We start from the raw sequence: 21153 nt of genomic DNA on the forward strand, positions 1-21153 counted from the left end.
AACAGTACGTGAAACGAGGAGGTGGCTACATCTCTTGAATTAAGAACACTATTCTGCTGCTTAATGAAAACTCAATGACTTAAGAAGGAAGGAGAGGGGCTGGAGAGACGGCTCAGAGGTTAAGAGCACTGGCTGTTCTCCCAAAGGTCCTGAGTTTAATTCCCACCAACCGCATGGTGGCTCTCAACCATCTAGAATGGTAAGATCTGATGCCCTCTTCTGGAGTCTAGGTGTAACAAGCAGGCAGAACATTGTATGCCTAATAAATAAATATTTTTTAAAAAAAGTATCTCATAAAAAAAAAAAAAAAAAAAGAAGGAAGGAAGGAAGGAGAAAGAAAGGGCTGGAGGGCCAAGCTGCTCTCTTCCCTTCAAAGGATTTCCCCAAACCCACTTCTTCCTGACTAAATGGTATAACAGGCCCACCCAGCTGCAAGGAAAGTGAGAAAACAGAGGGTTTTCTTTCCCTTTCTCAGTGAGCACATAAATATATCGAAAGAAATCTCAGCCATTAAGAGCACTGGCTGCTCTGCCACAGGACCCAGATTCAATTCCAAACACCCTCTCAGAGGTACACAACCATGTGAAACTCTAGTTCCAGGAAATCTGACGCCATCATCGAGAGCACCGAACCACACGCCATACACACCATGACAAACAGGCAGGCAGAAACCCACACATAAATAAAATCTTTAAGGAAAAAGTACAGTTACCAACCAAAACACGAGCCATGCCCTGTCCTTGGTTATTTTTGAATTGTAATATCTGCTTGGCTCTGGGGAGCTGGCCCAGAGGTTAGACACATGCGCTGCTCTTGCAAGTCCAGTCCCCAACACACAATATCAGTTAGCTCACAGCTCCTTGGAACTCCAGTCCAAGCACTCTTCCGGCGTCCACAGGCACCTGAGTCCACATTCCTATCCCCACACAGATGTACACATGGGATTAAAGAATGTGAAGACATGGAATTAGGAATAAAATTGCCCAGTGGTGGTGGTGTACTTCTTTAATACCAGACTTGGAAGCAGAGGCAGGTGGATCTCTGAGTTAGAGGCCAGCCTGGTCTACAAAGCAAGTCCAGGACAGCCAGGGATACACAGAGAAACCCTGTCTCAAAAAAACAAGGAAAAAATAAATAAATAAGTCTGAATTACCTTTAGGATTTTTGTTTGGCAAGTTAAGATCACAATTTAAGCATATATAGAGAAGGAATCTTTATGTCTTAACTAAGATCATCACTCACAAATGCCAAAATTATTCTATATGCACACAGGATTTAAGAGCAGCATAGGTTTTTTAATATTTTATCTATAAAAAATAACTTGAGGGATTAGGGAATATAGCTCAATTGTAGAATTCATGTTAAGTATGTGTGAACCCTGAGTTTAATCTCAACAGCAAAAAAGAAAGTGTGCCCGTGATATGAGTAATTTAGCAGTACCTATTTGTTTCTGTAGTATATTACTTATTTTAAAATGGTTCAGATACAGTAAGGAGAACTGACCCTGAAGTCATGCGAGCAGAAGAGCTCCCCTCCCTCCTGCTGGCTGCAGCACTCAGGAGGGCAGGCCTTGCCTGAGCGGCACAGTGAGGCTGGCTCTGAGTCACGGGTGTGGGTGAGCTGGTCCTGAGGGATGAGAGCAGAAGAGCAGCCTCCTGCTGACTGGCGGGATTAGGTGGCCTAGCTGGAGAGTAGCCCTGGTGGTGATGCTAAGGGACAGACGCTGACCAGCTCAGCTGCCCCTGGCCCACACGGAGGGCTCCGAGTCGGCCCACCCTGAATCTGTATCATTTGCAAATGGTTGGGACCTGAAAGGGTTGGTCCTGCTGATCCAACCCTGCAGGATCTTTGTGACACAACAGGACAATCTGGAGGAGTCCCGGGGAGGGCTGACAGTGTCACAGAAGCCAGAGGCCTCGAGCCAGACTGATGACTCACTGCAATGAACACTGCAAGCGAGGATGTGTGGACAGAGGGCTACAGTGTGGGACACACTGTGACATGCTACAGCTTCCACAATGAGATTTTTCGATGCTTGGTTTTTTGTGGTTTGTGTATGTTTTATTTGGGGTGGGGGAAAGGCTGCAAGGGCGAAAGTCAGATATGAGGGGACAGGGAGATAAAAAGTTTAAAAAATGGCTCAGAGAAAAAATAGAAAATACCTAGTAAATTTAAAAATAGATCTTCGAAAGCTAACAGTTCTCTCACTATCAAACTTTTCCCCTACCAAATATAAATGTCCATTTCCATAACTAATCCATTTTTGACAGCTGTGATTCTCCAGCCCTCATACACTTTGAAAATACAAATATAATCATAATCACAAACAGCAAACATAGCAATTTCAAAATTGCAGCAGGCAAAGCTGTAATCTAGCGTCGTGTGGACTCAGCCCCTCCAGGCATGAAGTCTTGGCTCAGCAGCCCTGCAGTGTAAGAGCTGTTCCTTCATAGCATCCACACACAGGCGCCTCGGCCCCAAGGCTGCACACACCAGCAGCAGCGAGAGGAAATCTTGGCTTTGAGTTCACTCTTCAGAACCTCTGCCCCTGCTTTCTTCAACACCTTCCTTGTTTTCCTGGCAAGAATCCTGGCTGTTGGTATCAATAAAATCGTTTTCTTCCTTGTTCTCGCTCTCTTCTTCACAAGAGCTAAAGAAAGAAATGTATCAATCTATCAAAGGAAAAATGCATTGGTCTCGAAGGGGCACAGCCCTGTGTTACCATGCCGTCATGTAGGGGGTGGGCCTCATGTCTGTAGCTCCAGCACCTACCCATAACTATGGCGGCACCAATGGGGAAATCAAATGTTCCCCTGACAACTAATTTCTCTTGAAACTTGACTCCTTATATTCCAATCAAAACGCTTTATCACTGTGTGGTACTTACACTGTGTTAACCATGTAAAATGGGAGTGTGCGTTCCAACAGTTCACAGGCACTCCCCCAGAGAAAAGGTGTTTGACAGCAGGAAGCCCCGGGCCTGCTTCCCGCGGGCACACTACCTTTCTTTGTCCGACGTGCAGCTTCTCAGCTCTCGCCTGCTGACGTTTCCAGACACTCTTCCACTTTGGCCTTTCTCTGAAACAAACTCCTCAGATAGTCCTAGTGCTTTTAGGGTGTTAGAATAATGCTTTTCTGCTGCCATCCTTGCATTTCTCTATAGGAGAGACAAGCTTTTTTAGATGAAAGCAAAAGCTATAAACCTCTACTAAGATGCGTGAATTTACAAGCACCAGTGAAAACAAAGATGAACAGTCCTATGCTTCTATGGTTGACAGTGACATGTTTAGACATGGATCAAGAGAGACTCACATATGTGTCCAGAGAACAGGTACAAGAATGCACAAGGCGAACTGTCTTTAATAACATGCTATGAGCAGCCAAACCCTATCAACTTTTGGATGGGTAAGTAAGGTATGCTCCAGGCACACAGTAGAAAAATGAACCGATGAAAATTAATAAACTACAGTTATCGGCCTCAAGCCGGCGTGCAAGTTCCTGTTGGGAAAAAGAAAAACCACGGTTGCCGGAAGTCAGCCCTGGGCAACTACATGGTGACAAGGTACTCAGTTTGTTGCCTTGGCTTTGGCCCAGTCTTAGCTCCTCTGAGGAGAGCTTACACGAGATCTGGGGCCAGAAATTCCCTCTGAACCTCAGCTGAAAGCAGGGTTCACAGCCCGGTTCGGTTCCGGTGGACCAATAACGCCCCGTATTCAAGGTGTGAGGCAGCACCCAGTCAACAGCCAATTAAGGAAACAGGAAACCACAGTTGCTGGATCTAGGGTTCTGCAGGAGAAGCCAAAATAGCAAAGCTCAATTGTAAGGGCTATTACCATGCCCTTCGGGATACTCTGACAGACTGAAAAAGACACACAACTTAAAACTTATGTTAATCAGGGAGGAAGGGGAAGGCAGATTGCTGTGAGTTAGAGGCCAGCCTAGTCTACAAAGTAAGTCTAGGACAGTCAGGGCCACACAGAGAAACCATGTCTAGAAAAATCACAAACACAAACAAAAACAAAATCTGTTAAACTGCACCACTGTCAATAACAATAGTTTTAAAATAATGCAGGTGAGGCAGGGTCTCATGGACTGTCCTGGTCCTATGTAGACCAGGCTAGCCTTGAACTCAGAGAGATCCACCTGCCACTCCCTTTGGAATGCTGGGATTCAAGGCATGCACCACTACATTAGGCTAATTTCACAAGCTCCAGGTTCACTTCGAGCCTCTTCCTCAAAAGCCAAATGAGGAGTGATTGAGGAAGATCTCTAACATTGACCTCTGGTGCGTACGCGCGCACACACACACACACACACACACACACACACACACACACACACGCAGGCACACATATGAAAAGTGATAATGTGTCCAGAACCTGTGGAGTGCCAACAAACCTTGGTGAACTGAAATCCAAGTGAGAAATGAGAACTATGTGGCAGAGACTGCAGAGGCGAATGAAACAAGCTGCAGTGATACATCCAGGGCTGGGGGCAGAGTCTGCACCAGTCCTGGGCTCAATCCCCAGGGCCACACAAGCCAGGAGCGGTAAAACAAATCTACAATCCTGGCTCTAAGAAAGCAGCATGGGGTCAGAAGTCCAAGGTTATCCTTGGCTTTATAATGAGTGGAGGCCAGCCTGGGCCATATAAGACCTGCATCAAAAAACTGGAAGGAAGGAAGGAAGGAAGGAAGGAAGGAAGGAAGGAAGGAAGGAAGGAGGGAGGGAGGGAGGGAGGGAGGGAGGGAGGGAGGGAGGGAAGGAAAGAAGGAAGGAAGGAAGGAAGGAAGGGAGAGAAGGAAAGAAAAGAAAGGAAGAGACCAATCAAAGCTAGTGCTAGTAAGTAAGAAAATTCAACTTAACATCTGTTCATTTACTAAACCCCATGACTTCCAAGAACAAGGACAACATGCTTGGCCCTTCAGCCAATCACAGGCACTTCTTGCTGGAGGACAGCGCAACAGGTATGGCGGCCACAATTAATGTTTGTAAATGGGCAATGCAGAGAGCTGCAAAAGAAGTTATTAAATAACACCTGCTAATTAGCAACAGTCACAGCAAAACCCGAGACTGCAGGAAAAAAAGGGCACTAATTTATGTTAACAAAACCAAAAGAACGGCGATCGGTGTCTCCGTCAGTGGACACTGACTTATCTTTAGCACTTTCTGATGTGAACAGTGCTTATCCACCACCTTCACCGTGCACAAGAACTGGAGAGGTTGTGGACTGAACAGTGAAAGAAAGTCATGCTTACTTTCTCACAGCAAAGAAGGTCCTGCCCAAAAGGGTTACTTTTGTCCTTTGTAGAGCACAGATGGAGGAAGCCGTCACCAGTGCCTTCGCTCAAGGTAAAGGACTCTAGTCTGCGCAGTTCTCTCGCTTATTAAGGGTTGCTGGATACCTGCTTCTAACAAGGCTTAGTGGAGCTCGAGAAATGTTGGGCAGGGAAGAATGCCCCAGGGGAGCAGAAAATTTGAGGGCCAAAAGTTGGAGGAGACTATCAGCTATGAAGTCAACTTGCTTTCAATGTGCTCCTCATAGATTTTGTCACACTTTCTCTGTGCTTAGGAATGGTGGGAATTCACAGTGTGAGAGAATTGTCTATGATGCTGGGACTCATAACTAGTATGTCAGAATGTTGCTCTTAGCTTGGGCTAACCCAGAAAAGAAAATGTACAGTCTAGTCTGGCCAATTTCATCACAACTGTTAGGCTCCCTGAATGCTTATCACTGTCTCTCCCACAGCCAGACAGGACTGTAAGTTCTAGATGCTGGGAATACCAAGATTTAGCCATCACTCTTAAAGTCAGTTAGCTAACATGGAAGAGCAACGTTGCAGAGACTCCCCAGATGGTGGTGAGAGGGATGAAGACAGACGTGTGTGTAGGCTCATGAGAGAACACAGGACTGTGAGAGATGATTTGAGTGAGTGTGAGCTAAGAAAGCTAAAGATAGGAAAGAAGGAAGAAAGAAAGGAAGAAACTAGCGCTATCTTCCTTGCTTAGAAGATAGCGCTAGTAAAGAGGTGAAGGGCAAAGGGAGGCCTGAGTCTGGCAAAGCCTCCAGTGAAGGTGTAAAGGGGCAAGTGAGGTGGGGGGGGGCAGGAAGGCTGGAGCTTAGGGGGTGCAGCATGTGCCCAGCTGGCGTGAGGCTCTGAATTCGCTCCCTAGCACCACATAAAATCAGTAGTGCTGGCCCACACCCGTAGTTGCGGCACTCGGGATGTAGAGGCAGCAGTCACAAGTTCAGGTTCACCTTGGCTATGCAGGAATTTGAGGCCTGAGATACAAGAGAGCAAGTCTCAAAACTGAAGGCTGACAGGATGCACAGAGGGATTTCACGCACTCTTCCGTGCCTCGGACGCTTACCTCTGGGAGGAAGGGTTAAGGAAAGCAGATCAGCTTGGGTTCTGATCCTAGTGTCATCATTTACTAACTTACAGCTTACCTTCTTTGAACTTGAGCAGTCTGACTGGGGAGGGTAGTCATGAGACCCTTGAGACCTCCAGTGAAAACGGGAAAGAATGGAATCCTGGGAATGGATGACTGCATTGTTGTCAAGGTGTACTGACCCATTTGACAGGACAATGGGCAAGCAGGGCAAGCAGGAAGATCTGCTTTTTTATTTATTTACTTTTTATTTATTTATTTATTTATTTTATGCTTTTAGGCCTGGAGAGATGGGTCAGTGGTTAAGACCACTTATTCCTACAGAGGGCCTGGGTTCAATTCTCAGCAGCCACATGGCGGCTCACAACTCCAGTTCCACGGTATCCAATACTCTCTGATCTCTGCGGGAAATAAATGCGCGTGGTGCACAGACAAAACACTAATACACATAAAATTTTTAAAAAATTTAAATAAATAAATATCCAATTTAAAATACTTTGAGGAGACAGGGTCTCCCTACATTGCGTACTGTGCTCACACACCAAATGCTTCCATTCATATCCCAAAGCATCACCAGAACCAGAATTGGGCTGACTGAAAAGACCAGGCACTGAAAGTAGACTGTGGCAGTAACGTCTTGAGACGGACTGGGTTGGCTCCATGTTCTTTATTGAGCTACGAGCCTCATCAGATCTTAAGCGAGATGACTTCCTTTGCAGACTAGGTGAAGCTGCCCCCGGAAACTGCATGTCCCAGCAATCACAGGACACATGAGGGAGGTGAGCACACACACGCAGGCCAGTGACACTGGGTGAGCACACACGGAAGCCAGAGGCACTGGGAAACAGGAGGCTGGTACCAGCCCTAAATCCCCACAAAAATGACCTGGGCAACTCTCTCAAACAGCATCGGCCTGTTCTGTAACTTCTTATCTTGTTCCTCCAGTTCTTGGCGGTATTCTTTCATCCTGGCCTTTCCGCTCTTTCTGGAATTGGACAAAGAGAATGGCATTTTAACAGGCCAGCTATAGAAGCTTTATAAGGGGACCAATAGTTCACTTCGGTTTCTTTTCTAGACTGGTAAGATTCTTAAAAGCTGCAGGGCCCGGCAACTCACACCTGTGATCCCAGGACTCAGGGAGGCAGAGGCAGGCAGATCTCTGTGAGTTCGAGGCCAGCCTGGTCTACAAAGTGAGTCCAGGACATCCAGGGCTACACAGTGACCCTGTCTTGGGGAAAGAAAAGATTCTAATAAGTCCAGAATAAAAATCCCAAATTCTGAAAGCATATCTTGTATTGCCGTAGGAACTGTCTGGGCATTTTGATTTCAAAATTCTTCAAGACAAAAAGACTTCAAACTGGCCTGAAAGTATCTTATTTATAAGTGTACAAAGCCAAGAAAATCTGGTCCAAATCAGGTATCTTTAAAAAAATTTTTTTTTTTTTTTTCAAAAACAAGACCCAGAAGCAGGGTGGTGGTGCGTACCTTTAATCCCAGCGCTTGGGAGGCAGAGGTAGGCGGGTCTCTGAGTTTGAGGCCAGCCTGGTCTACAGAGCAAGTTCTAGAACAGCCAGAGCTACACAGAGAAACCCTGTCACAAAACAAACAAACAAACAAAAAACCAAACCTGCTTTTCTTTTCCTCCTAAATGAGATCACCCAAGGGTTAGTGGCAACAGTAATTGAGCGGGAGCAGGACAGAGAGAAAAGGGGACTCATGAGAATTCAGCATGCAACAGAGACTTGAGAACCAAAATGCTTGAGCGTCGCTGTGCTCATTCTTTGGACTGTAGCTCCCACAAGGGGTTAAAAGCCGCTGATTTTCTGTCTGTAAGATATATTACCAGCAACCAGACAAGAGTTTCATGGGTACAAAAGCCAATCATATTTTACATAGGTATGCTCCCTCAGGTTAAGACTCATTGGTATTAACTTCCTACAGGTAAACACCGTATTCCTAAGGACTTTTTTTTGCTCAAGTTCATCTATCTAGGCTCTATTTGTAGGCTAATGCTGTACTGTAAAGGAATACTCAGAATAACTAAAAGCAAATATATATGTATTCAGATCTTATAAATCAGATCAAAAGTGAGTAAGTCATACTACTTACCCAGCTTTGGAGGAGAGCTTTTCTTGCTTAAACATGACCACTTTTATGTGCAACACTGGTTTTCAAACTCTTGTTCCACAGAGTTATAGTATTCTGCAAAGGGCTCTAGGTGTTCTGTGGCTGCTGTTAGCTAGCACAGGGAAACAGTCATGAAGGGTATATGTGCCCATGACGTGCTCACTGGAGCCTTTGTGTTTGGTATAGACTTAAAACAGAACTGACTTGTTAATTGAAAAAATTCTGGGTTGGGGATGGAGCTCAGTGCTGCAGACTTTTCTCGGTGATTTATTGCACAGTCACAGTGACACGAATAGAGCCAGCTCAGCCAGAGTGCTGGCTTTGACCCACATATCCTCAGCGCCATATACATAATGTGTGTATGTGCACATGTGTATAAATATGTTTGTGTGTGTGGCTATTCCAAACATTCATGTAACTTATAAGTAAGAGTATCCATGGACGAATAAGGTTTTGTGAGAGTATTAGAGCAGGACTATTAACTACGGCCAGAACAGAAAGTGCTTCTGCTCCACATGGTCTCGGGGTTTCGCCATAGAGGTGAGTGTATGCACTGATTCTCATCATAAGATTGTGTATGTGTGCACATATGCCTGTGAACTGAGCACAAACAGCCAAAGATTGTTTAAACCCATAAGTTAAGATGCCACTTCGCATCTAGGTGTCCACTGGCTAAATGGAAAGGAAGAGAGAGAAAGAAGGAAAGAAGGAAGGAAGGGGAAAGGAGAGGAAAGGAAAGGGAAGGGAAGGGAAGGGAAGGAAAGGAAAGGAAAGGAAAAAGGAAAAAGGAAAAGGAAGGAAAGGAAAGGAAAAAGGAAAAAGGAAAGTGAAGAAAAGGAAAAAGGAGAGGAAAGGAAAAAGGAAAGGGAAGGAAAGGAAAAAGGAGAGGAAAGGAAAAAGGAAAGGGAAGGGAAGGAAAAAGGAGAGGAAAGGAAAAAGGAAAAAGGAAAGGGAAGGAAAGGAAAAAGGAAAAAGGAAAGGGAAGAAAAGGAAAAAGGAGAGGAAAGGAAAAAGGAAAGGGAAGGGAAGGAAACTGGGTGGAAGCCAGCCAGCATCTGAGCGCAGGCTCTTCCGCAATACCTGAGATTGTTTACTCGGGATTCGAGCATCTGAGCTAAGCTGTGGTGAGAGTCATAAGCCTTAACCCGGGTTGCCAGGAGTTTCTGCAATTCTTTGGTTCTTTGCTTCTGTTTACTTAGGATCCGATTTCTCTCTTCTTCCAACATTTTCTTTTCCTCAAGTGATTTCCTGAGGGCAACAAACTAAGGCTTAATTCACTTTAAGCCAAAGAGAAAGTTGTCCAGCAAGAATTTGACAAGGGATAATTCAAAGGCTGAAAAAATAAGACGACCTTTTGACCAAAATCTGAATTGAGAAATTGGAAATCCTTGTAAGACTGATGGCGGGAGCTTGTCTGTCCCCGAGGAAACACAGAAATCACATTTGTTTCTTAGAACATTCCTAGCAAACAATTCTCCACCGTGTACTACAGTACCTTACAGACAGTTTAGTAATTTCAGATTTACCAAGCTAAAACCCACAGGGCCGCATCTGCCAGCTCAGCAACCACGCGGCCGGCAGCGCCCATGCCAGTGGCTTACCTGATGGCTTGTTCCCGACCCCGGGAAGACACGGTGGGCATCGGAGGGCTGCGCTGCGAAGGCCTGGGCTTTGCCCATGCGCTTCTTACTGGTGATTTAGACCTTGAAGACAGATAAGGTCCACATGTTTCTTTCAGATTTTCTTCATCTGCTCTGATGTCTGCGAAGACCTTCTGTCTTTTAGAGATGTGGCGCGCGAAGTCACGAAGACCGCACTGTTTACCAGGGGTTGAGCATTTTGGAACACTCTGTGCCGAGAAGGGCTCCTTCTGTTCCTCAGCGAAGTCTCCATCATCAGGGCTCAGGAACCTGTGCCTCAGCCTTGGCCTTCCGTGACTTCTGGGGTTCCTGGGTTGCCTGTAAGCTGGCAGGTAGGGCCAGGACGGATTCTGCTGCAGCTCTCGGGACTTCAGCTGCCTCCTCATGTCCCTGTAGAATTCTCCATCCTTTGACTTGCCATTAGCAGCTGGCCTGTAAATAAAATGAGGCACAGGTCTGGCTTTAAAGCCCTTTGTTTTCCTTTTAGACTTAAAAAGGTCTCTCAGCAGCTTTTCACGGATGGCCTGCTTCTGTTCCTCCCTCTCGATGAACTTAAATGGCTTCTGGGAGGCCAGGAGCGCGGCCTTACTCTTCTCCTTGGCGGTCCTCCTCCGCTCTTCACTCTGCCTGACCAGGTCCTCGTAAAGTGGAAGGAGCACGTAGGAGGGAACAGGATGGGCTCGGAATTTCTTCTTACACTCTGCCTCATCCTCATCGCTCTTGAGCAGCTTCTGCCTCATTTCCAGATCTGATCTAGCTTTCAAGGCCTCCTCTCTCTTCTCCTGGTCTCTAACCGTCATTTGAAAGGGCACAGGCACCGTAACCTTGGGCACCCAGGATTTGGGTTTCCTTCTGGCTTTCTTGGCTGTTCCGAAGTCAGAATCATACTGAATATAATCTTCAAGGGAAAACCCTTTCCACATGTTGTTGATGAGCTCCTTGGCATAGGCCATCGTTCTGCTCTCCCTGGGGCTGTCCTTCTCTGGGCTGGGCAGCTCCTCTTCAGAAGCAGTAGACAAAGAAGGTGACAGGCCTAGGTCCGGCTCTGAAAATGACGTCACCACCATGACAGGAATTGGGCTGTTCTTTTCCGATGCAAAACTAAGGAGAAATAATAATTAGGGTACACTTTCAGTTTTATGTGGCCAAATGTTAGAATGAATGTAATTATTTTTTTTAAGACAGATGGTATGGCCAGTTAGAAGCGAGTAGCTGTGTAAGGATCGTGACATGGAATGGAGCTGAGAGAGGACTCTGGATCACTTTTGAGAGAAGGAACCTGCCCTCCTGTCTCACTTCTATTTTTTCCTTCTGCTCCCAGAGTCACCATCTTGCACATGCCTGACCACAGCACTCCTACCTGAAACTTTCCTCTTTGCTATAAAGTCTGAACCCCCAATCAGTCTGGTCCCTGCTTACCCTGGAGCCCTGCCCCTCCCTAGCCTAGTCATCGTTCTCAAAGTCTTCTCACCTACTAACTTCCTTCCCCACCATGCCTGGGTGGGTACATGCCTGGGTGCTGTCCTTCCTTCCTTCCTTCTGCTCTACCTCTTATTTCTCCTCCAAGTTTGAACTCAGTTGGGCATGCTAATGGAGGCCAAGACCAGAAGGATATGCAGTTGAAAGCCAGCCTCAGCAATATAGTGAGAGCCCGTCTCATGAATTGAGAGTTTGGTTCCCAGCGCTGTTTGGGGAAAAATTCTTTTTGAACTTAAGTTTAACACTCTTGTTGAAAACAGGTCCCTGCTTCCGATCGGCCCCTGAGCATGACCACCACTCCTGCTTCTGAGACGCTGGCGTGTCACGTGCTGCACATCTGGGACCTCCTTGGGGGGTGTCCACCTCAGCAGACAGCTGTGGCATACAGAAGATGGGCAGAGAGCTGACCAGCTGGATTAGGTAAAGGGGCTCAGCTCTACAGACTGCGCTAGAGTCCCAGGACAGCCAGGGCTACACAGAGGCATCTTATCTCAAACAACAACAGAAGGCTCAGCTCAAGCAAGGCAAGATTGAACACAACTGTAATCCCATCATCTGGGAGGTAGAGGTGGGAGGATTAGGAATTCAAGGACACCGTTGGCCACACTGCTCATTTGTGGCTAGCCTGAACTATATGAGACCCTGTTTCAAAAAAAGAAAGAGGAGGAGGAGGGCTAGAGAGATGGTTCAGCAGCTAAGAGCCACTGGTTGCTCTTCCAGAGGACCCAGGTTCAATTCCCAGCACCCATGTGGCAGAGCACAACCATCTATAACTCCTGTTCTCCTGTCCATGTGTGACCTCCCTCACACGTGCAGGCAAAACAGCAATGTACATAAAATAAAAAAGAAAGAAGAAAGAAAGAGGGGCTGGAGAGGCAGCTCAGAGGTTAAGAGCACTGGCTGTTCTTCCAGAGGTCCTGAGCTCAATTCCCAGCAACTACACGGTGGCTCACAACCATCTATAGTGAGATCTGGTGCCCCCTTCTGGCCTGCAGGTGTACATGCAGACAGAATACTATACCAGATAGAGCACTATACATAATAAATAAATCTTTTAGAAAGAAAGAGAGAGAGAGAGAGAGAGAGAGAAAGAAAGAAAGAAAGAAAGAAAGAAAAAGAAAGAAAGAAAGAAAGAAAGAAAGAAAGAAAGAAAGAAAGAAAGAAAGAAAGAAAGAAAGAAAGAAAGAAAGAAAGAAAGAAAGAGCATGATGGCTCCTGTTTGTAATCTCACACTTTTGAGGCTGAGGCAGGAGGATTGCCCAGAGTTTGAGGCCATCCTGGGACATGGTAAGTTCTAAATCATCCTGGACTATATACATGTTTCAAAAGTGGGCCGACCTAAATATTTTGCTACATATCTGTACGCAGAAGCAAAGCAGGAAAACACGTGTGAAGGGGCCGGAGACACAGCTCATCAGTGAAGAACACTGGCTGCTCTTCCAGAGGACCCACGCTCCATTCCCAGCACCCACATGGCAGCTCACAAGTCTTTGTGGACACCAGACACATACGTGGTGTATACATACATGCAGGCAAAACACACTGAGTTAAATTATAATAAAAACAAACAGACAGACAGATGGCCACAAATGACCCTCAAAGCAAGAGGGAACCTACTATACTGATAAGCCATTAAACATTTTGAATAAAATCCCATCTTTGTGGGATTAATCATTACTCCCATACATCATTAATCTAGGAAGGGCAGTTTAGGAGCGGGTACTCGGGTATTTGTTCTAGTCAGTCTATGCAGTTACCTTAGTTCAGTCCGCACATGACACGGCACAGACTTACCTAGAGGAGACGCTAGAGGAGTCTTCCCTGGCCATCACTGGATGCAGGTCTCTCAGCGTTAGCTGCTCCTGGCACATCTTCTCTAACTTAGCCATGGATTCCTCATGGACAGCCTTCAGCTCTTTCAGCTTCCTGTAATACTCTTCGTCAGAGTGGGAGATGTCAGAGAAGTTCAGACTACTGTCGAACGCCACACTCCTATCCTCCCTGGGAAAGCTGGTGTAGCTGGCCTGATGGGAGAGAAGCCTGCTATACGGTATTTGAAATCAAATAACAAATGAATTGATACTGATCCAAATGCTGATTCTTACAGCAGTCTCACTATGTGGCCGAGGCTGGCCTCAGACTCCCTCTGTAGACCAAGCTAGCTCTGAACCAGCGACCTGACTGCCTCTGCCTCCCGAGCTCTGGGATCAAAGGCACGTGCCACCATGCCTGGTGTCAGCCCACTTTATGTTGGTTAGGTTCCCAGATAACTGCCAGGAAATATTCAAGTGAGGACACTGACCACTGCAGAAGACAGGATGGCACTCAGCAAGATGTCCATCTTGTTCAACAAGAGGACATCTTGTAGAGGAAGTCTACAGAAACCCTCTTCTAAGCTGTGCATTATTTTTATTTTATTATTATTATTATTTTTTTTTTTTCTGAGAAAAGAGCAGCAGCTGCTCCTGTGCCCAGAGCCAGCATGTCAGGGGCTCCTGCCCTGGGGGCTTCAAGGGTGTGCAGTAAACACGGGTAGGAATGAGGCCCAGGGACAAAGTTCTCAGTGGCTTTCCAAGGAGCCAGGCTGGGATGATCTTGGAGGAGGAAGAAGAGACTTTCAGAAGCGTCACTGCTGTGGGCAGGCAGCAGACATGTGCCTGGAGAAGCTCCGCACATGGGTTAGGCCTACCTATAAGAGAGGCTCCTCCCTCACACCCTTTACCCATCTTTCAGTTCTAAGCTGGAGAACTTGTTTAGCTGGTCAAGGGCTTGCCATGTGAGCATAAGAAGCCGACTTCAAGTCCCCGAGCCCATATTAAAGAAAAAAATAAAGCCAGACATGGCGACACAGTTTGTCCCAGCACTGGGGAGACCAGCAGGCGGGCCCTGACACCCAATCCATGAGCCAGGGTCCCAGGGAGACCCTTCCTGAGATAACAACAAACAACACTGAAGAGAGCCACGGAGGCTGTTCTCTAGCCTCTGCACACGCACACGCACCCGGACACATGCACACACCTCAAAGCCCCTCACCTTCTTGATAAATATGTTTAATGTTCTCAGTTGAGAAGCGCCGTCCACCATGGCTTCTAATTTAGCCTACCACCTAGAACAGGCAAAACTGAGTATATCCCCAGGTTAGCTTCATGATGTCACTTCAGAAGACAAATCTGTTTCACCTTTTCAGGGGGAAAATTCAGAAAAATCCACCATAAATAATAGTTTAGGCTGTTCGGTGGTGGCTCATGCCTTTATCCCAGTACTCGGGAGGCAGAGGCAGGCAGATCTCTATGAGTTCAAGGCCAGCGTGGTCTACAGAGTGAGTTCCAGGACGGCCAGAGCTGCACAGAGACCTGTCTCAAAAACAAAAAACAAAACAAGTTTGGGTTGGAGAAGCATCTCAATTGTAAAGTCTTTGCACATACCAGGCTGTGGGGTCAGTCTCCACAGTGGGGAAACGGGGTGGGTGGAGAGGCAGGTGGACAGTTTTTAACTTACGTGCACACATCTACAAACGGGTGAGTTAAGGTGCCCCTGCGGTCCAGAAGTGCATGTTCAATTCCCTGGAGCTACAATTATGGGTGGTGGTAAGGTGGTGGTAAGTTGCTCAGTGTTGGGGCTGGCAGCCAGCTTTCTGAAAGAGACCAAGTGCTCTTTTTTTATTTTTAATACCACCACCTTCAATTTATTGGTTTTTTAAAATTTTGTGCATTAGTGTGAATGTGTCAGATCTCTTGGAATTGGCATTACAGACAGTTGTGAGCTGCCATGTGGTTGCTGGGAATTGAACCCGGGTCCTTTGGAAGAGCAGGCAGTGTTCTTAACCACTGAGCCATCTCTCCAGCTCCAAATGAGTGCTCTTAACCACTAACCCATCTATCTAGCCCAAGGTTTTTATTACTATTTTGTTTTGTTTAAAAAAAAAAAAAGGAATAATAAGAAGAATTATTAGCGTTTAAGAGGCTGGTGTTGTCTCACTTGGAATAACTTCAAGAAAACGAAAGGAAACGATTTTTCTTCGATATAACAGATACGCAGGAACTTGTTATCAATAACTCGTAGGACCAAAGCACTATTTACTATAGTCACATAAGTCCCTCAGGAGAATCCTTGGTTTGCTTCTTTTGCAGAGGACCCAGGTTGAGTTCTGAGCACACATTCGGCGTCTCACAATGATCTGTAACTCCAGTTCCAGGGGATCCAGCGCCCTCTTCTGGCCTCCATGGACACTGCACACACTTGGCATACACCAACACAGAATCACGTAGACAACCACACACACAGACCTTTAAAAACTGAGTGATGTGGAGGGTGGCCGCTCACACTGTTAACCCCATCACTCGGGAGGCAGAGGCTGGCAGATCTTTTGAGTGTGAGACTAGCCAGAGAAACCGTGTCTAAAAAAAAAAAAAAAAAAGCAGAATTTCCCAAGGCCTTTCCATTTGGCATTTGCTCCCTCTCTCAAGGAGGCTGATGCTCCAGAAATCTGCGCAGCACACTGTCTCACTCTTCACTCAGATGCCACCTCAAAAGAGCCTTCATTGGCTGTGCTCACTGAAGTGACAGCTCTCCCAACTTAATGAGATACCTCCTTTTCTGCTCTAGTTTCTGCTTTTGTGTTCAGCCACCACCATCTACCCAATCCTGGCTGATTTGTATGTCCATGCCTCCCCCAACTTCAGAGTCATTTTACAATGGCAAGGACTTGTTTGCTCGTTTGTGTTCCTGGCTTCCAGGAAGGCACCTGGCTAAGAGCAGATGTCCAGTAAATATCTGTGGAGTGAAAGAATGCATGGGCTAAAAAAAATATGTAGTTTCCACCAAAGGAAAAACGATAGACTAAACTGTGCCCAAAAGCACAGGCTGCTGAAGGGCTGTACTGATCTTACTGAGTACTAAGGAAAAGGCCTATGATCCAACATAAATGAAAAACCTAAAAATCAGGCTGTGAAACTGTCAGTGTTTTATATTTATATGTCCTCTAGTTAAAATGGGGGTAGTTTTCAGGCAGAACATCCATGGCCTCATTTATTCTCCTAGAAAATATTTTTTTTAAATTAACATTTATTTACTTATTATTTATATGGTACTCTGCCTGTACGTGTGCCTGCCTGCCAGAAGAGGGCACCAGATCTCATTACAGGTGGCACATTACATTACCTGTGGTTGCTGGGGATTGAACTCAGGGTCTTTACAAAGAACAGCCAGTGCTCTTACCCACTGAGCCATCTCTCTAGCACCCCAGAAAAATCTCTTAACAGGTCCTATCTCCTTCATTTACACTAAAAACAGCAAGTCTCTGGCCTGGAAGAACTATTGAAAAGGAGAAAGAAGCTGGGTGTGGTGGCCGCCTTTAACCCCAGGTAGAGGCGGCCGCATCTCTATGAAGTTGAGGCCAGCCTGGTCTACAAAGCAAGTCCAGGACAGGCCACACAGAGAAACCCTGCCTTGAAAAAAACAAAAAAAACAAGAAAGAGAAAGAGAGGGGGGGGGGGGGGGGGGGGGGAGGGAGGGAGGGAGGAGTGTGTGAAGCAGAAGCAGCCTGGCAAGCTGCACTCACACACTGAGGCCTGCACTAACACACGGGACATTTTTCAAACAGACCCTTCTAGGTTTTTGTTTGTTTGTTTGCTTGCTTGCTTGTTTTTAACCTAAAACCAATGAATGACTCCCACTTCTAGTTTCACTGCCCCAGGACCCTCTGGAGGCCAAACACCATACAATGCTTGCTATTTCCCTCCTCCTCTGAGAGTTAAGCTTTTCATGATGGAAGTTCCACTCTGTAAGAAGCTAATCTCCCTGAGAGCGGCTTGACCCACTTAGGGGTCAATCAGCCTCCCAACACCTGAGTTTTACTGGTGTCAGCCCCACAGAGAATGGAGTTTATGTGAAATTCTGGAACTTTTACTAATTTATCTTCTTTTCAATACTGAACCTGGTAGCCCCTGTCTATAATCCCAGCACTCAGAAGGCAGAGCCAGAAAGACCCCGACTTCAAGGCCAGCCTGAGATACACAGTGAGTTTGAGGCCAGTATGTGCTACGGAAGGTCTGTTGGGCCAGGCATGGTGGCACACACCTTTAATCTCAGCATTTGGGAGGCAGAGGTAGGCACATTTCTATGAAGCCAGCCTCATCTACGTACGTTCCTGTTCTCCAAGAGCTCCAAGGCAGACAGGGCTACACAGTGAGACCCTGACTCCAAAAAAGAAAAAGAAAAGACGAACAAGGAGGAGGAGAAAGAGGAAGAAGGAAGGAAGAAAGAAAAGATGGAAGGAAGGAAAGGAGGGAAGGAGGAGGGAGGGAAGAAGGAAGAAAGAAAGGAAGGGAGGGAGAAAAGGAGGAAGGAAAGAGAGAGATGGGAGTTTTACAATGTTGAATGAAATCCGTGTACCTCAGCCTCCCAAGTGCTAAGACTATAGCTGTGGGCCACTGTACCCAGCTAATGTTTGAGATTACTTAGTTATTTGTTTGTTTGGGGACAAGGTCTTGTTATATCATCTAGGCTAGTCTGGAGCTTCCCATGCAGGTTAGGGTGGTCTGAAATTCACAGTTCTGACTCTGTCTTCCAAATGCGCTAACATTAGATATTTAAAAGGAAGGGTATGTTCAGTAGTTACCACCGTTACTGACATGTAGCTTTCCAAAACAACAACGTTTTACAAATATTGACACTAACTCAGACACCGAGCAATGTCTAGCGGGTTCCTGGCTGGCGCAACAGCTAGTGTCCCTGTGGGAGATGGCTCCCACTACCCCAGCAACCAGCTTGTCTTTCCCTTCTCCCACCCCAGCCCACCAATTCTCCTCATAACCCTTTTATTTCTTTAGGAAAACAGAAGCCACCAGAGGAACATTCATTCATTTTCCCACCTACAGAACTCCCCTCTGGGAATGCAGGTCTCTATTCTTCATTTTGGGGGGGTTGATGCAGCATTTGACACTTTAGCTCACTGTGTCTCTTAGTGAATGTGGGACCCTCTGGCCCTGCCTCTCTGCCCTTCTGTGTGTGTGTGTGTGTGTGTGTGTAGACCAGAGATCAATATCGGGCACATTTCCTATTCACAATTCACCTTATCTATCTATCTATCTATCTATCTATCTATCTATCTATCTATCTATCTATCTTTCTATCTATCTATCTATCTTTCTATCTATCTATCTACTATTTATCGGGGGTTTCCAAGACAAGTTTTTTTCTGAATAGCGTTGGCTGTCCTGGACTTGCTTTGTAGATGAGGTGACCGTGTCCACCGTATTTTTTGGGACAAGGCTTTCAACAAGTTCCAGGAATCTGCCTGTTTCTCCTCCCTCCAACACTTGGATTACAGACAAACGGCAACACACTAGGTTTTTATTTGGGTTCTGGACACCCAGACTCAGTTTATAATATGACTCTTCAGTGACAGGACACTCTGGAATATCAACTACACTAATGGTGGGCTTTTCTGCCACAAGCCAAGGTGTCCATTTCCAAGTGAACTATTCACACTGACAGTTGTTATAATTACTGGTTTATGTAAATCACTCTAGAAACAACACCCATTCTCTCCATTGGTTCTTATTAACAACTGAATGAGGTGGAAATTGGAGACAACTGTAGATAAGGAAATAGAAGTCATGTCCTAAAATCACCTAGCAAGTAGCAGAGAATGGATTCTGGTCCAGGATCCAAATACTTCCTTCCACACAAATATTTTGCCTTCTGTAAGCTATTAAAGACTATGTTGAATGGTAGCTTTATCAAGTATATCAGTCCTCCTAGGCCCAGAACTCTGAGCCTCCATGATGCTCAGGGCCTCCAGCTGCTTCACTCTAGATAACCTGAAAGCTTTGCCATCAGCCAGGCATGGTGCCTCATACTCTTAATTTGAAAGATGGAGTCCGGAGGATCAGAGTTTAAGGTCATCCTCAGCCACTAATAGCAAGTCTGAGGCAATCCTAGATCAAATGAGACCCTGTCTACAATAAAACAAAAAGGTCAAGGGTGTAGCTCAGTAGGTACAGCTCTTCCCTTCACCTCATTCCCAGCCAAGAAACCAAGTGTGGGAGGGCACGTGCCTGTCCCGATGCTTTACATCCACAGAGTGCGCACTTAAATCCAAAGTTGTAGACTTTTAAAGAGAACAGAAGCTGGGCATGACACACCCCTTTAAACCCAGCCCTCAGGAGGCAGAGGCAGGCAGAGCTCTGTGAGTTTGAGGCCAGCCTGGACTACAGAGTTCTAGGACAGCCATCGCTAACAGAGAGACCCTGTCTTGAAACACAAACAAAGATAAGGATGTTGGGATGGCTGAGCTGTTAAGAGCACTTGCTGGTCCAGCAGCTTGATTGGCCCCGGGCCTGATTGCCAGCACTTGTGTGGTGGCTCACAGCTGCCTGCCGTAACTCCCAGGAACTCAGATGGCACACATCCGTACACAAAATTCTAAAACAAACAAATAAAACGGATAGAGCGGATGGAGAAGAGAGAGTGACTATGTTCAAACACACTGTATGAAATTCTCAGAGAATAAGGAATATTGCCGGAAACGAGGTGGAGCGAACAGACGACAGACTGAGCCCTCCTGCCGTAAACGCATCCAGACTAGATACTGAAAATGGTTTTTGAGACCTCACTGCACCCTTATGGCCCCTTTAGGAAACTCTGGGATTTGGGCGATTTATCTGGACGTCTCCATATGTGGAGCATCTGTCCATTGAACTTCCAACACGCTCTCCTAATGGACTGTGCTAAAACCCACTACTAACCAAAGCCCCCAAATGATTAACCACACTTGTCAGCACAGCTTATCACGTGAGGTTTTATGAAAATTATGGCACATCAGTTTTCCTCAAGGTTAAAAAAAACAACCAAAAATTAAATTTAAAAAAATCAGAGAACTAAGTCGGGTGCAGTGGTGCAGGCCTGTGATCCCACCACGGGAGGCAGAGGCAGGCGAATCTATCTGAGTTCGAGGCCAGGTTGGTCTACAAAGTGAGTCCAGAACAGCCAAGGCTACACAGAGAAACCCTGTCTTGAGAAAACAAAACAAAACAAAACAAAACAAAAAAAAACAAAAAACAAAGAATTATTTATTCCCAAAATATGCTGAAAGAATAGGAAAAAGGTTCTGTTCTTTGTACACTCTGGAAGCAGTTTTTAAAAATGCTCTCCAGGAAAGTCTGCAGCCCTCTGGAGCGGGGGCAGGGAGCGGGGAGGGCCCGCAGCGGGCCCCGGCCCCCGCCCCCCGGGGGGCACCCGACCGGCCCTCAGCCCGCGGGGTCCCCCGTTACCGACGCCCGCGCCGACCGCAGCCCTTTGCTCCGCTCCTCCTCCAGGGTCGCCGCCAGCACCGACGCTAGGGGGTCCTCGCGCTCGCACTGCGCGCCTCTGGCTCCGGCGGGGGCGTTCACCGGCAGGTGGAGGCTGGCCGCCGCCAGCCGGGCCGCCAGCTTGGCCGCCAGGTGCGGGGAGGCCATGGCCCGGCTCCGAGCGCCCGCGCCGGCCCGGGGCGGGAGAGCAGGCGCCGCCCG

General features: G+C 46.7%; 1 protein-coding gene across 2 annotated transcripts; it reads right to left on the minus strand.

Annotated features, from left to right (window-relative positions):
* Positions 1-1249: 1249 nt before the first annotated feature.
* On the minus strand, positions 1250-21153 carry Fam161a (FAM161 centrosomal protein A). Of its 2 annotated transcripts, XM_055629076.1 has the most exons (7): positions 20914-21153; positions 13433-13662; positions 10121-11260; positions 9600-9767; positions 7278-7377; positions 3003-3157; positions 1250-2650 (listed from the first exon to the last, which is right to left on the minus strand). In XM_055629076.1, the coding sequence occupies exons 1-7, from the start codon at positions 21097-21099 to the stop codon at positions 2527-2529; spliced, it is 2103 nt and encodes a 700-aa protein (XP_055485051.1). In that variant the 5' UTR covers positions 21100-21153; the 3' UTR covers positions 1250-2526. The 2 variants fall into 2 exon arrangements, with proteins under 2 accessions (XP_055485051.1, XP_055485052.1); XM_055629077.1 differs by lacking the exon at positions 9600-9767.

Source organism: Psammomys obesus, unplaced genomic scaffold, assembly GCF_907164565.1.
Source record: "Psammomys obesus unplaced genomic scaffold, mPsaObe1.curated_primary_1811, whole genome shotgun sequence".
Lineage (NCBI taxonomy): Eukaryota > Metazoa > Chordata > Mammalia > Rodentia > Muridae > Psammomys > Psammomys obesus.